The 14226-nt window shown below is 29.8% G+C and overlaps 2 protein-coding genes across 2 annotated transcripts; one reads left to right on the forward strand and one right to left on the reverse strand.

The window, feature by feature from the left end:
• Positions 1–5381: 5381 nt before the first annotated feature.
• Positions 5382–8909, reverse strand: LOC105638782 (phenylalanine N-monooxygenase CYP79D16). Its single transcript, XM_089726469.1, has 3 exons — positions 8821–8909; positions 6787–7756; positions 5382–6348 (listed from the first exon to the last, which is right to left on the reverse strand). Exons 2-3 carry the CDS (start codon positions 7750–7752, stop codon positions 5704–5706), a joined length of 1611 nt encoding a protein of 536 aa, XP_089582595.1. The 5' UTR covers positions 7753–7756; positions 8821–8909; the 3' UTR covers positions 5382–5703.
• A 2593-nt stretch (positions 8910–11502) lies between these two features.
• LOC110010168 (hypothetical protein) lies at positions 11503–13733 on the forward strand. Its single transcript, XM_089726250.1, has 3 exons — positions 11503–12032; positions 12143–12246; positions 13281–13733. The coding sequence occupies exons 1-3, from the start codon at positions 11556–11558 to the stop codon at positions 13540–13542; spliced, it is 843 nt and encodes a 280-aa protein (XP_089582376.1). The 5' UTR covers positions 11503–11555; the 3' UTR covers positions 13543–13733.
• Positions 13734–14226: the final 493 nt, after the last annotated feature.

Consider the following 14226-nt stretch of genomic DNA (forward strand, 5'->3'; position numbering starts at 1 on the left):
AGGTTTTAATTGAAACGCAAACGCACCTCGTTCACAAAATATATTGCTAAAAAAATTATTTTTTATGAACATTTCTCTTATTTTTCCTTCACCACTAATATCTCACCGCAAGCTCTCAGCCTCTCCACATTTTTTCTTTTTGCTGCAATTTATTTTTGTATTATGGATAAAATGGACTCAAATTCCTAAATGATGTCTAACTCGCTTCACCCTTATGCTTTTTAAAAATTATTATAATATCTTTAATTTTTGTTTCAGATTTACCATCAGTTTTTTCATCTAAAAGTGAATATTTCCATCAGTTTTTTCATCTAAAAGTGAATATTTCCATCTGAAAATTTCACAGCTAACAGTAAATAGCTCATTTTTCAGGAGAAATAATTCAATAATCACTAAAAAAAACACTTTTTAGAGATAGTACGATAGACTGACATCGGTTATTAATTTGCAAACCACAGTAGTTGAGCTTGAAAGTGTGAATACTATTAACCATGGATTTGAAACAGACAACAAATGTAAATTAGTGATCAATTTTGCAACAGATGTCAAGTGATGGTGGAAATGTCAGGGACCGAACAAAGACGGATCAACGACCAATTTTAGTGGTTCTTAAATAAGACTATGTTTTTCCTAGGTTTAATTGAATTCATATCTGGGTCTTATGCAATTTATTTCATAGCAAGCAGTATACTTGTGATCTTCATATTATATGTGGATCTAATTTTTACAGTGTTCAGTAACACAACATATGTTTGATAGATTAATTTTTTATATTAATTTTTAAATAGTTTTTATCATTTCACTACACGCTATTTTTTATAGTATTCAGTAACGTAATGTTAAAGTAACGTGTCATAAAAAGTTAATTTATGTAACGATTATCTTTTAGCGTTTTATGAAAAACAACTCAAACAACTAACAATTAAATACTATTCAAATAGCTAACAACTATATAAACAGTTAATTTATCGTAGCTATTAAAAAATGTGAATTAGAAATGGTGGTATTTGTAGAGATTAAGAAAAAAAATTGAAATAAATAATCATGAGTGTTCACTATTTTAATTTATTTTAAAATTAATATAAAAATAAAAATTGGATTTGTTATGAATATTTTTTTAAAAAGAACTTCTGAGATGGATTCTGTTATGCTAAATTTCACCTCCCAGATTATAGTGTTTTTGTCATTACAATGGGATTTGTTTAATTTGATAATTCTTGTTTGTACATATTCTAAAGTCCGGCCTTGTCTCTTTATAATCATCTGCAATTCCAACTTCTCTTTAACCATTCATTCAATCAATCTCTTCTCTCTCTTCCCTCAGAACAAGAAAAATGGGAGACTCTAAAGGATTATCAAAGGCAAAAATGATGGATCTTGAAGAACTGTATTCGAGAATTCCAGATGATTCAGTTAACCTTACATTTCAAGATCTTGCAGCTGTAAAAGAAAGTTCAAATTCACCAGAAAAAAAGATATCCATAGCCAATAATATGGAAACCATTCAAGAAGCCGAATCTACCAAACCCTCTTCTTTCAAAAAATTGCCTAGCCTCGACTTCAATAGAGGTTTTCAAGAAACCAAGAATCACCACCACCATGATGTGGGAAGCATGCATATATCATCACACGGTCATCATCATCAGGAGTTGCATCACTTGACCACACACAATCCGATTAGATTGACAAAATTCAAAGTGTTGGCCAAATTTAAATAAAAAAAATCTCAAAAGTTGAAGCTTTTTTTTTTGGTGATTAAGCCTAAATTGATATTATTCAAAAAAGTAAAATAATATTGTCTTTCCCCGGCCCAATAGCCCAAAACTTTCAAATGTGCCTATACATTCTTTGTATTTTTTTTTTTTAATCAATTATTTTTATTACTTCTCTAGCAAACACTCAACCATAATTTTATAAATCTATTCAATCAATTTACTGATTATTTATATATTAATATGTACTAATTGCATATAAGTTATGAAATATTTTGTACTCATTCAACCCAGACAAAAATGCACATGTATAGATGTTTAATTTTATTTAACTGAAAAAAATATAATTGTGTGGTGATAAATATTTTGACCAAATTGCTATGAGAAGTAGCTTTCGTACATAATCATGTGTGTATGTATGTGCCAATATAATATTTATAGTCCCATCTATAAATTGAAATGATTACGGATCAAGTCAAAATGTAAATTATCATTCATAAAGTTTGCAATGTTATATTCCATTATCATAGCACAATTTGAAAATTACATTTATAAATATATAATTTATAATAATTGATCGGCATATCGTGCCAGGATTTATGCTCGTTTAATATCTAATGAGTAATCCTTATAAAAGTTTAGACATGATTATCATTAATATATTTGTTCCTTATATTTCATTATTATATTCTCAAGTTGAAAGGCTAAGCATACAATGAAGCCCATGAGTCCGTGTCCAAAATCTCTAAAAATTATCGATTCCTTTTCTTTTCTTTTTTATTTATTTATTAGGAGGCTGAATGAGTCAAATAATACGATGAGCTACACAATAAGGTTAGTTCTCCCCATAACTCACCAAATTGGTGAAAACTTCTGTGGTGAAGGTCTCGAATCCTCTCATTATTCACACTATTAAAAAAACTAATTAGACAGGTTTGATTGATTTTTTTTTCTTTGTAATCAAATATCAGTTTCTATAATAATATAAGATATAAGATAAAGGTTGTTAAGAGCGGTAGTATGCAGAACCAAAAAAAAAAAAAAAAAAAAAAATCTAAAAATAACCAAAACCTGCATACAAGACCCTGGCACCACATAGTGGAGGCACATAGCTAACAACTCAAGCCCAATATAATCACAACTTTTCATGCATTTTGCTCTACATAATCGATGAACACATGCCAAGAAGCTAACAACTCAAGACTATAAAAAAAGAGAGGTTTTTTAGATGATTTATTTATTTATTATTATTTGTAATGCATAGTTCCTTTTTAACGGTCGGATACCCTCTTAAAATGTGTTAACCGAATCTGAAATATTGAGCTTTACTTTGATGTAGTTGACCAGGTTTTTTTCACCTACCAAGATTGAGTTAGACAAAATTAGCTTATGAAATAAAAGGTTACAGATTGGGTTCCATATAGACATCTCTTTCCCAAGTTAATTATGAATGATTTCGCCATATACATATGTAGGCAAGCGCGGCTTCGCCAGTGCAATCAATGGCTTAGCAAGTGTTAGATTACTCTCGGACTCTTTAAGATCAATACTTGTCGGATTAGGAGGAACGTTCCAAGTAAACCCTTGAAGAAGTCTTGCAAATAGCATCAAAGTCATTGAAGTCCCCATTGTCACCCCTGCACACCTGTGTCTTCCGGTGCTAAATTAGTCATCAAATAGTTACTCACATCTTCGATAAGACATGAAAAGATCAACTAGATCACATTTAATTAACATATATAGATTAATTAGATATAGATAAAGTCCAATTTAAATAATTTAACATATATAGTTTATAATAAAATATTAATAAAAATACTTAAACTGTCAAATCACGACACAAAAATAAAAAATAAAAAACTTTCAAAAATTTTAAGAAAAAAATGCTGAACAAAAGAAAAAGCCTTAACCTTTCTCATTTTTTCAACTTTTATATTGATATAGATTAAAAAAAGATTAGTATTTTTAGCTTTAATTCTAGTAATGGTGAAAATATAAATTCGATATTCGGAAAACGCATTCGATGACCAAAATCTTTATATTCAGAATCGAATGGAATTACAGCTCTTGGTTAAAAAAAAAAAGAAATCTAGTAAACATTAAATAAAAAACAATTGTAATTTGATGAAAAAAATAAACTGAAGACCAACCAGATCACCGTTACCTAAATGGCTAGATCCAGCAAAGTGAGTGGCAAAGCTGCAACACAAAGTTCAGAACCCACTTGGTGGTTCTAGAAATTAGGACAAACTCATGTGTTCGTGGATCCTATGCTTCAAGAAAAGGTCCAATATATAGGCCAGCTACAAGTGGCATAGTCATAGATGACAATTTCATCCATTAATGTTAGAAAAACGTGGGAAAATTTAATTGAAACGGAAACGCACCTCGTTCACAAAATATATTGCCAAAAAAATTAATTTTTATGAACATTTCTCTTATCTTTCGTTCACCAATAATATCCCACCACAGGCTCTCAGCCACTCCACATATTTTCTTTTTGTATTATGTATAAAATGGACTCGAATTAACATATATAGATTAATTAGATATAGATAAAGTCCAATTTAAATAATTTAATATATATAGTTTATAATAAAATATTAATCAAAATACTTAAATTGTCAAATCACAACACAAATAAAAAATAAAAAACTTTCAAAACTTTCCAAAGAAAATACTGAATAAAAGAAAAAGCTTTAAACTTTCTCATTGTTTCAACATTTATATCGATATAAATTAAAAAAAGATCAGTAGTTTTAGCTTTTGCCTTTACAATCTCCAATACAAGTCAAACGAAAATAAAAACAAAGAGAAAGCCAAATTAGAAGAGGTTTGGCAAATATAGATCGATAGTAATAATATTTTCGCTTTTTTGACAGATTTATTTATTTTCATAATTAATATCTTTAGATAATACCTAACCTAACGTTGAAGCATTTTGACAAATAGGAGTTTTAATAGCAGCAACTGATAACTTTGGAATTAATTAACATAACTTCCACATGTTTCAAAATTTCCAAAATAAATAAAGAGGAGGGATTCTACCAAAAACAAAATAAATACTCCTTCCGTCCCAAAAAAAATAGCCCACTTTCTATTTTCATATAGATTAAGAAATAACAGCTATTATGGTTAAAGAACAATTTTATTCATATAACTTTCCTATTATTCCAATATTAAATAACACATGAGCAATTATTGTATTGGAACAACAAGTAAGAATTAAGGAGAGTTATTTAAAGTAAGATAAAATTTAATGAGAATATAATAGACAATTTAAGAATTAGTTATGATGCAAAAAAGGAAATTGGACTATATTTTAGAACAAAGGAAAAAAAGAAAAGATGGACTATATTTTTGGAACAGAGGAAGGAATAAAGAGAAGGGTCATTCTTATTAAGTAGTTAATAATATTATTCCAACCATTTAATCTCCGATGAATAAAACTAGAGATAAAATCATACAATTTCAAGTCAATAATATGAACATGATAGGTCAAGCTTTTTATGCATTTAAGGGATTGTACATTTGTTGCTTGATATTAAAATTTGAAGTTTACAAATCTAAACATGGGTAAAAGCTGCTCAAAGGTTGCAACTTTTTATTCATTATTCTATGAAAACCTGCAAAATAAAAATTATATAGTCCGTTTTTATGAAATAGAAGTTTTTTTTATCAGCAAGTTTAATTATTTTTTATTGATATTAATGTTGTTTAGGAAAAACTTAACAGTACAAAGAGTTACACCCAAGCCATTACAAAGAGTTACACCCAAGCCATCAGGCTTCCATAAAAAAAATTACAGATACTTCCATACAATCTGGATAAAGAGTAGGAGCGTGCATCAAAATAATATTGATAAAAGCTGACAAGGAGAGTAATTCAATATTATTGCATCAACCTCAGCTTCATTTGAATCTGCCATGTCATTTGAAACAGGATATTATGAAATAGAAGTTTAAAGCCTCAATTCCATACATCTCCTTTCTTATTGATCATGCATGATTTGGTCATATACGTACGCAGGCAAGCGCGGCTTCACAAGTGCAACCAATGGCTTAGCAAGTGTTAAACTACTGTCGGACTCTTTGAGATCGATACTTGCCTGATTAGGAGGAACGTTCCAAGTAAAACCTTGAAGAAGTCTTGCAAATAGCATCAAAGTCATTGAAGTCCCCATCGTCACCCCTGCACACCCGCGTCTTCCCGTGCTAAATGAAATGAAACGCAAATCAGGCTCAGTAAGGGTCACTCCAGACCCATCATTCTTGATGTGGCGTTCTGGTTTGAACTTGTACGGTTCATTCCAGACCTTAGGGTTCCGGCCAAGACCCATCCGGCTTAGTAGAACATGACTGCCTTTTGGAATAAAATAGTTTGCGACTGTTGCATCGGCAATGGAGACGTGAGGAAGATTGAAAGGCCCTACGGGGTGGAGGCGAAAGGCTTCTCTTGCACAAGCAGTGATGTAGTTAAGCTGTGAAAGATCGGATTCTTGAACTAGTCTCTCCTTTCCAACCACTTTATCCAACTCTTCTACTGCCTTTTCGAATATCTTTGGTTGGTTTATCATCTCTGCAATTGCCCATTCCACCGCATTTGATGGATTATCCACTGTTGCTAACATTATTTCCTGCAAATATCATAACATGTCCTGATTAATTTTATGGTAATCATTAGTGTTAAGTACACCTCTTCCATCTTAGCTTTACTCTTTTCAAATTCAGGGTTAATTTTTCAACAGTTTCAGTACATATGATTTGCAGTTTCGAATTCTTGATTTGAGTATTAGATTCAAATGACAAGCAAGCTTAATTACTAAACTAAGCCAATCATTCAGGTTAATTACAAAAGGACATTTCTTGCCCACCCACATACACCAAATCAATTAAAGAAAAGTTTTTTAAATAACGTTTTTTTTTTTTTTTTTTTCAGTGCATGGTTGAAAATATCTTTATTTGAATTAAAACTTAATTTGTAATTGATTCAATGTATAGGTAGGTACATACAGGCTTTAGGTAGGTCTTTCTCATTACAACAAATTAATAATTAAGATAAGGGTGAGAATTACCGTAATTTGAGCTTTAATCTCATCCCCTGATAGCAAAGGATTGCCATTATCATCTTTTAAAGTAATAAGAACATCAAGTAAGTCCTCTGCTTCCTTCTTAGCTCCATTCTTCCATTGTTGAACTCTGTCTTCAATTATAGGATCATGATATTTTCCTATAATCCCATTAGCCTCTTTAATAATCCTCTCATGACCGCCCAAGTCAAAGCCCTTCAAACATGGCAAAAAATCAGACAAACAAAATGAAAATATATAATCAAGAATTCTAAAAAGAGCATCAACATGCTCTTCTTCTTCAAAACCAGGTCCGCCATTCTTCTTTCCCTTTCTAAAAAACCTCTTATTAAACACCATTTTCCTAATTACATTTCCACAATAGTGTCTTGCAGCAATCCTCACATCCACTAAACCACCTTCACTGCATTGCTTGTACACGTAACGGACAAGGTGCTCAGCTTCTTCTACTCTTTTCTCATAAAACCATAGTTGTTTCGCTGGAGAAAGCATTTGGGTCACTAAAATTCTCTTCATTTTCTTCCATTGGTCTCCGCAAGGTGTAAGAGCTGTTGTTAAGTACTCTTTTGAAGTAACACCGCTAGATATGGTTATGGGTCGGGTGGCAAAATTAGAATCTTGAGCTTTCAGGAATTCACAGCTAATATTGGGGCAAGTGACCGTTATTACATGAACGTTCCCAAGTCGAAAACAAGCAATTTCAGTGTTCATTTGTTTCATGAGATGGTGTATCCATCTGAAAGCAAGTTCGTTTTTGGACATCTCAGGTAGGCAACCAATGATAGGCCATGGTTTTGGACCAGGAGGTAACGGTAGTTTTGCTTTTTTATATTGGGATGGTGATTGATGGGATTTTATCAAGTAAATTAATAAGATTATCGTTATCAGTAGAATAGTTTGGTGGGAAAAGCTCATTTCAGTTGAGAAATGGCCAATAGTCCAGATCCTCATGTTACTGTAAAGTAAAACAGCAAAGATACAGGTCAGTACACTGTACACATATCTTACAAATCAATATTTAATTATAGGTATCGGACAACGGAGCAAATATCGGTGATTTATAAAAAATAAAAAAAAAAAAAAAAAACCAATACGTTGTAATAAGAGGTCTGAATTTCAAGGAGAAAGCATATTTGATTTTCAAAAAACAACATTTTTTGGAGTGAAGTCGTTTGCACTCTACAAACTTTCATAGATTAATTAATCCACATCAAAGCTGTGTTCGACAACTTCTTAAATAGTTTTTAGAGTCTTGATTATATTACTTAAAAAGTTATTTGGTAACAAAGCGTTTGGACTAGTTTATAGAGGTTAGAATAGCGTTTTGTGAAAAGTTAACTCATGTAACGATTTAATGTTTAGCCTTTTATAAAAAGCTACTCGCAGCTAATTTTGCCGAATAGACCCTAAAAGTAGAGAGATGTTGTTTTGATTCTATATAAAATTTAGTTATAAATATTCTTTTATTTACAAAATCTGTCAACTAGATTGTGAAAAAATCTGTTTGTAAACATACTGTAGAAACTAGTTTAATAACTAACAAAATATTAGTTGAGATGTTAAACGACCTTAATTCTGGTAATGGTGAGAATATAAGTTCGATATTTGGAAAATGCATTTGAGGACCAAAATCTTTATATTCAGAATCGAATGGAATTACACTTCCTGATTAAAAAAAAAAAAATAGTAAACATTAAATAAAAAATATTTGTAATTTGACAAAAAAAATAAACTGAAGGCGAACCGGATTACCATTACCTACATGGCTAAATCCAGCCGAGTATTTTATATTGATATAGATTAAAAAAAGATTAGTATTTTTAGCTTTAATTCTAGTAATGGTGAAAATATAAATTCGATATTCGGAAAACACATTCGATGACCAAAATCTTTATATTCAGAATCGAATGGAATTATAGCTCTTGGTTAAAAAAAAAAAGAAATCTAGTAAACATTAAATAAAAAACAATTATAATTTGACGAAAAAAATAAACTGAAGACCAACCAGATCACCGTTACCTAAATGGCTAGATCCAGCAAAGTGAGTGGCAAAGCTGCAACACAAAGTTCAGAACCCACTTGGTGGTACTAGGAACAAACTCAGGTGTTCGTGGATGCTATGATTCATGAAAAGGTCCAATATATAGGCCAGCTACAAGTGGCATAGGTATAGATTTTTTATCGATTAATGTTAGAAAAACGTGGGAAAATTTAATTGAAACGCAGACGCACCTCGTTCACAAAATATATTGCTAAAAAAATTATTTTTTATGAACATTTCTCTTCTTTTTCCTTCACACTAATATCCCAGCACAAGCTCTCAGCCTCTCCACATATTTTCTTTTTGCTGCAATTTCTTTTTGTGTTATGGATAAAATGGACTCGAATTCCTAAATAATGTCTAACTTGCTTCACCCCTATGCTTTTAAAAAATTATTATAATGTCTTTAATTTTTATTTCAGATTTACCATCAGTTTTTTCGTTTAAAAGTGAATATTTCCATCTGAAAATTTCATAGTTAACAGTAAATAGCTCATTTTTCAGGGGAAATAATTCAATAATCACTAAAAAAAAAAAAAACACTATTTAGAGATAGTACGACAGACTGAAATCGGTCATTAATTTGCAAAGGTCCAAGGACAATAATTGAGCTTGAAAGTGTGAGTACCATTAACCATGGATTTGAAACAGACAACAAATGTAAATTAGTGATCAATTTTGCAACAGATGTCAAGTGATGGTGGAAATGTCAGGGTCCGTACAAAGACGGATCAACGACCAATTTTAGTGGTTCTTAAATAAGACCATGTTTTTCTTAGGTTTAATTGAATTCCTAAATTGTATCTTACAAACGGTTTTTCAATATGGAAAGCATGCATGTATCGACTCGAACCATTAGTTCAAAAAATTTAACGTGATTCCTATGTAATAATGATAATCAATAATTTTAATACATTTGAAATGTTTATAAAATAAAAATATATTAAAACATAAGGTTAAGTTATAAATTTAATGCTATAACCTTTTAAAATTTTTTATTTTAGTGTTCAAATGGAAAATTTTTAACAACTTAAAAGTTCTTGATAATTAGTTTTTATATTCATATCTGGGTCTTATGCACTTTATTTCATAGCAAGCAGTATACTTGTGATGCGCGTATTATATCCGGATCTAATTTTTACAGTGTTCAGTAACACAATGTATGTTTGATAGATTAATTTTTTATATTAATTTTTAAATAGCTATTAGCATTTGACTACACATATTTTTTATAGTGTTCAGTAACATAATGTTAAAGTAACGTTTCATAAAAAGTTAACTCATGTAACGTTTATCTTTTAACGTTTTATGAAAAGTTACTCAAACAACTAACAATTAAATACTATTCAAATAGCTAACAGCTAACAAAACAGTTAATTTTATCGTAGCTATTAAAAAATGTGAATTAGAAATGGTGGTATTTGTAGAGATTGAGAAAAAAATTGAAATAAATAATCATGAGTGTTCATTATTTTAATTGATTTTAGAATTAATATAAAAAATAAAAATCGGACGGTTAGAATCTTTGACATTTCCAATTATATTTGTAATTTTTTTTGTTTTTAATATAAGGCGAACCAAACATGAAACATATCTTACTAATAAACCTAAGCATTGATTCTACCCACTCTCAAGTAAGACAAATATTACGAGTCTTTTGAGTCTTTAAGTTAGGATTGTCCGGCTTCTTATTTGTCTTATCCTTGGCCGGGTTAATATTATCTGCGTTTAGAACAACAATTGTCGTCTTCCAACTTAATTTATAGTTTACGCCCAGTTGTTTTCACGCTCAATTCACTTAGGTATTCACGAAGACTCCATTTGTATTATTGTTTGATCTCAATAACATTGATTATTACCATTTCACCCTTACTTAATAATATATTGCTTAATACCTTATATTATTAACTAGATTAATGAATTACAGTTGATTTTTAGCTCAAAAGATGTTGAAATTTAAATTCCATCAAAATTAAATTAATAAAAAATGTTAGTAACTTATTATCAATTCAAAAAAAGTAAAATCAAATAACTTTTTTAGTACTTGAAAAAAAAAATCATTGGCTTTTTGCAAAATTTGAATGAATAGATTCAATTTAGAGTCTGAGAAGTATAAGATAATTGGTTTTTCACATTTAGTCTATATAATTATATGAATTTGAATTTATTTCACTAAATTTTTATATTTTACCCCTACTTAATTATTGCTTTTATATATTGCCTCCATTAATTAAATTTTCTGGATCCGCCCCTGATGGTATCCAACCCATAGTAGTATTTAATTAATCAGACCATTATAAATAATACCAAAATTAAGAACTAATAACAATATTAGTGAACAAATAATGAGTTAATTAGTGACAAACCCTAGCAGCTGACACCCTTCTCTCTAAGTTTTGACTTTTTCCATGAGTTCTGGACTTAACCTGAACTGGTCAACGCGGTAGTCCTATGAATATTTTTTAAAAAAAACTTCTAGATGGATTCTGTTATGCTAAATTGCACCTCCCAGATTATAGTTTTTTTATCATTACAATGGGATTTGTTTAATTTGATAATTCTTGTTTGTACATATTCTAAAGTCCGGCCTTGTCTCTTTATAATCATCTGCAATTCCAACTTCTCTTTAACCATTCATTCAATCAATCTTCTCTCTTTCTCTTCCCTCAGAACAAGAAAAATAGGAGACTTGAAAGGATTATCAAAGGCAAAAATGATGGCTCTTGAAGAACTATATTCGGGAATTCCAGATGATTCAGTTAACCTTACATTTCAAGATCTTGCAGCTGTAAAACAAAGTTCAAATTCACCAGAAAAAAAGAAATCCATAGCCAATAATATGGAAACCATTCAAGAAGCCGAATCTACCAAACCCTCTTCTTTCAAAAAATTGCCTAGCCTCGACTTCAATCGAGGTTTTCAAGAAACCAAGAATCACCGCCACCATGATGTGGGAAGCATGCATATATCATCACATGGTCATCATCATGGATATGCTTATGCTGATCATCCAAGCCATCATCATGGGCATGCAGAGTTTAGTAGAGGATATGATGATGATATGAGTATTATGAGCATGAACTCCATGTACCAAGATAGAGGTGGAAGAACTCGCCGGCCGGGGATTCCTCACTCTAATATATGCACTGTTTGCTCTACTTACATCTATATTTTCAGGCATCGTTGCTTGGTATATCTAATATAATATAAAAACTAATAAGAGACTTTGAAAAAAAAAAAAATATATATATATATATATATTGTGAATTCCATGAAGACTAACAAGGTTTTTCCACACAGGTTTGTGGAAGGGTGTATTGCAGGAACTGCGTGAGCATAGGAATGGGAGAGATGACAGAAGGAAGAAAATGCATTCAATGTTTGGGAAGAAGATTTAGCCAAAGGTAACATATATTTTTATATTTTCTTCATTTATGTTATCTCCTATATATATTTTTCTTTTTCTTTTTATAAATAATAACCATGCTGATTGAAGAAATATTCACAATCAAAGGTTAATTATTAGGTTCAAATAGGATATATATATATATATATATATATATATATATATATATATATATAAATTTTTAGAGATTTGAAAATGGACTAGTTATTATTTTTTTTTTTATGATAATAATATTAATTTTTGCATACTATATTAAATTTAAACTTTTATATAATAGAGTAATTAATGCATGAAAGGCCAAATCTATGAACTCATAATCTAAGGAAATGTCGATTGCATCATTAACCCTTATTTCAACCTATCTAATATACCCTCAATTTAAAAAAAAAAAATTATAATCTAATTCCCTTTACATTAATTTTATTTTTCTAATTAATTGGCAGCATTTTACTCAATTTATTTGAATAATAAAATAAGATAAATGGATTTTTGAGTTAAAATAAATGTAAAAAAATAATGTATTTATCATAAAAAAATATTCATATTAATTCCAGAAATATAATTTAAAGGATGCTAAGATGAAAAATAAAATAGAGTTAAGTAAATCAGTTCTTGTACTTTACATTTGGAAAGGAACGAAATTACTCTGAAAATTTTTTTTAAAAAAAATGAAGAAGATTGGACTAACCTGCCGTCCTGACATAAATCCTCAAAGAAAAAAAAAAAGGTAAAAACAAAAAAAAAATTTAAACTTTGCCGTCCTGACATTAACAATTAAAATAATAAAAAAATAAAAATAAAAATATTTAAATAAAATAGATTATGTACATTATCTCATATAAATTATAACAAGTTAACAAAAAAAACATTTTTAATAACGTGTGATCTGGTTGGTATTTTTACTTGAAGTGGGAAATCTCAAGTTCAAGTCCTCTTGACCATGAAAAAGGCTACCTCCATTTTATGTAGTTAGTATTATTTTAGTTTATCCAACCTCCTAACGAATAAAAAAACGCATATATGTGTCCACAGGTATATAAAAAGGGCAGGAAACGTAGGGTGTTGTTCAACTTATCCAAGCAGTGTAAGGCAGGCAGAGCTTAGATGGGCAGAAAAAGGACCTAGAACCTCTCGAGAAAGGGCATATGGTCACAGCACAATGGTCTCAAGGTCAAGAAGTCCTGTGAACCCAAGGACCCCAAACAGGGCTCATCATAACAATAGCCCTCCTTCTTTTGTCTCCACCTCACCTTATTCCCCTTATTCTCCTAATCATCACCACCTTCCATTATAGGAAAATCAAGGGTCTATCTTTCACCATAAAATTTTCCAAAGAGTTTGTTTTCCATATGGTATTTTTTTTTTTGTTAAACTCAACAAGTTCAAAGGAAGTAAAAAATTAATACAACAATTAACAATATTAAGTTATTCTTTAATTTTTTTTTTTGAGAATTATTAATTTAAATTCTTAAAGTTTTGAAAGAAGTCAAATTATGAATATTTATGCATCTCTTTTGTTTAATGTATGTTTAATGTTTGATACAATGTAAGATTGTCATATGCCCAAAATTACAGGTTGAAATTGATGTGATTTTGACTATTAGAAGCTCGACTTTATACGAGAAGTTAAATCTTATATTTTTATACAAAGTTTGCAAAATGTATTAAGAAATTAGAAATTTCATGTTCATATATCCTTTGGGTAAAATTAGGAGCTTGGGAATAAAATTAATTTCAATGTTCTTATGGAATAAGCAAAAAAAAAAAAAAAAATGTTAGAAATAAGCAAAGACATGTTCTTATAGAAACTAAATTAGACAATTTTCTACAGTCGGTTGTGCAAGATCTAAGAAATTCCAAAATGCCCACTTCAAAAATTCCATATGTAAAAATAAAAGAACAGAACTCCAACAAAATGACACTTAAACTAATAAGACTTTGGAACAGCAAAATATTTGCAATAAATTAAATAATAAAT

Source organism: Jatropha curcas, chromosome 9 (assembly GCF_041381405.1).
Source record: "Jatropha curcas cultivar XTBG-Jc1 chromosome 9, XTBG_Jcur_1.0, whole genome shotgun sequence".
NCBI lineage: Eukaryota > Viridiplantae > Streptophyta > Magnoliopsida > Malpighiales > Euphorbiaceae > Jatropha > Jatropha curcas.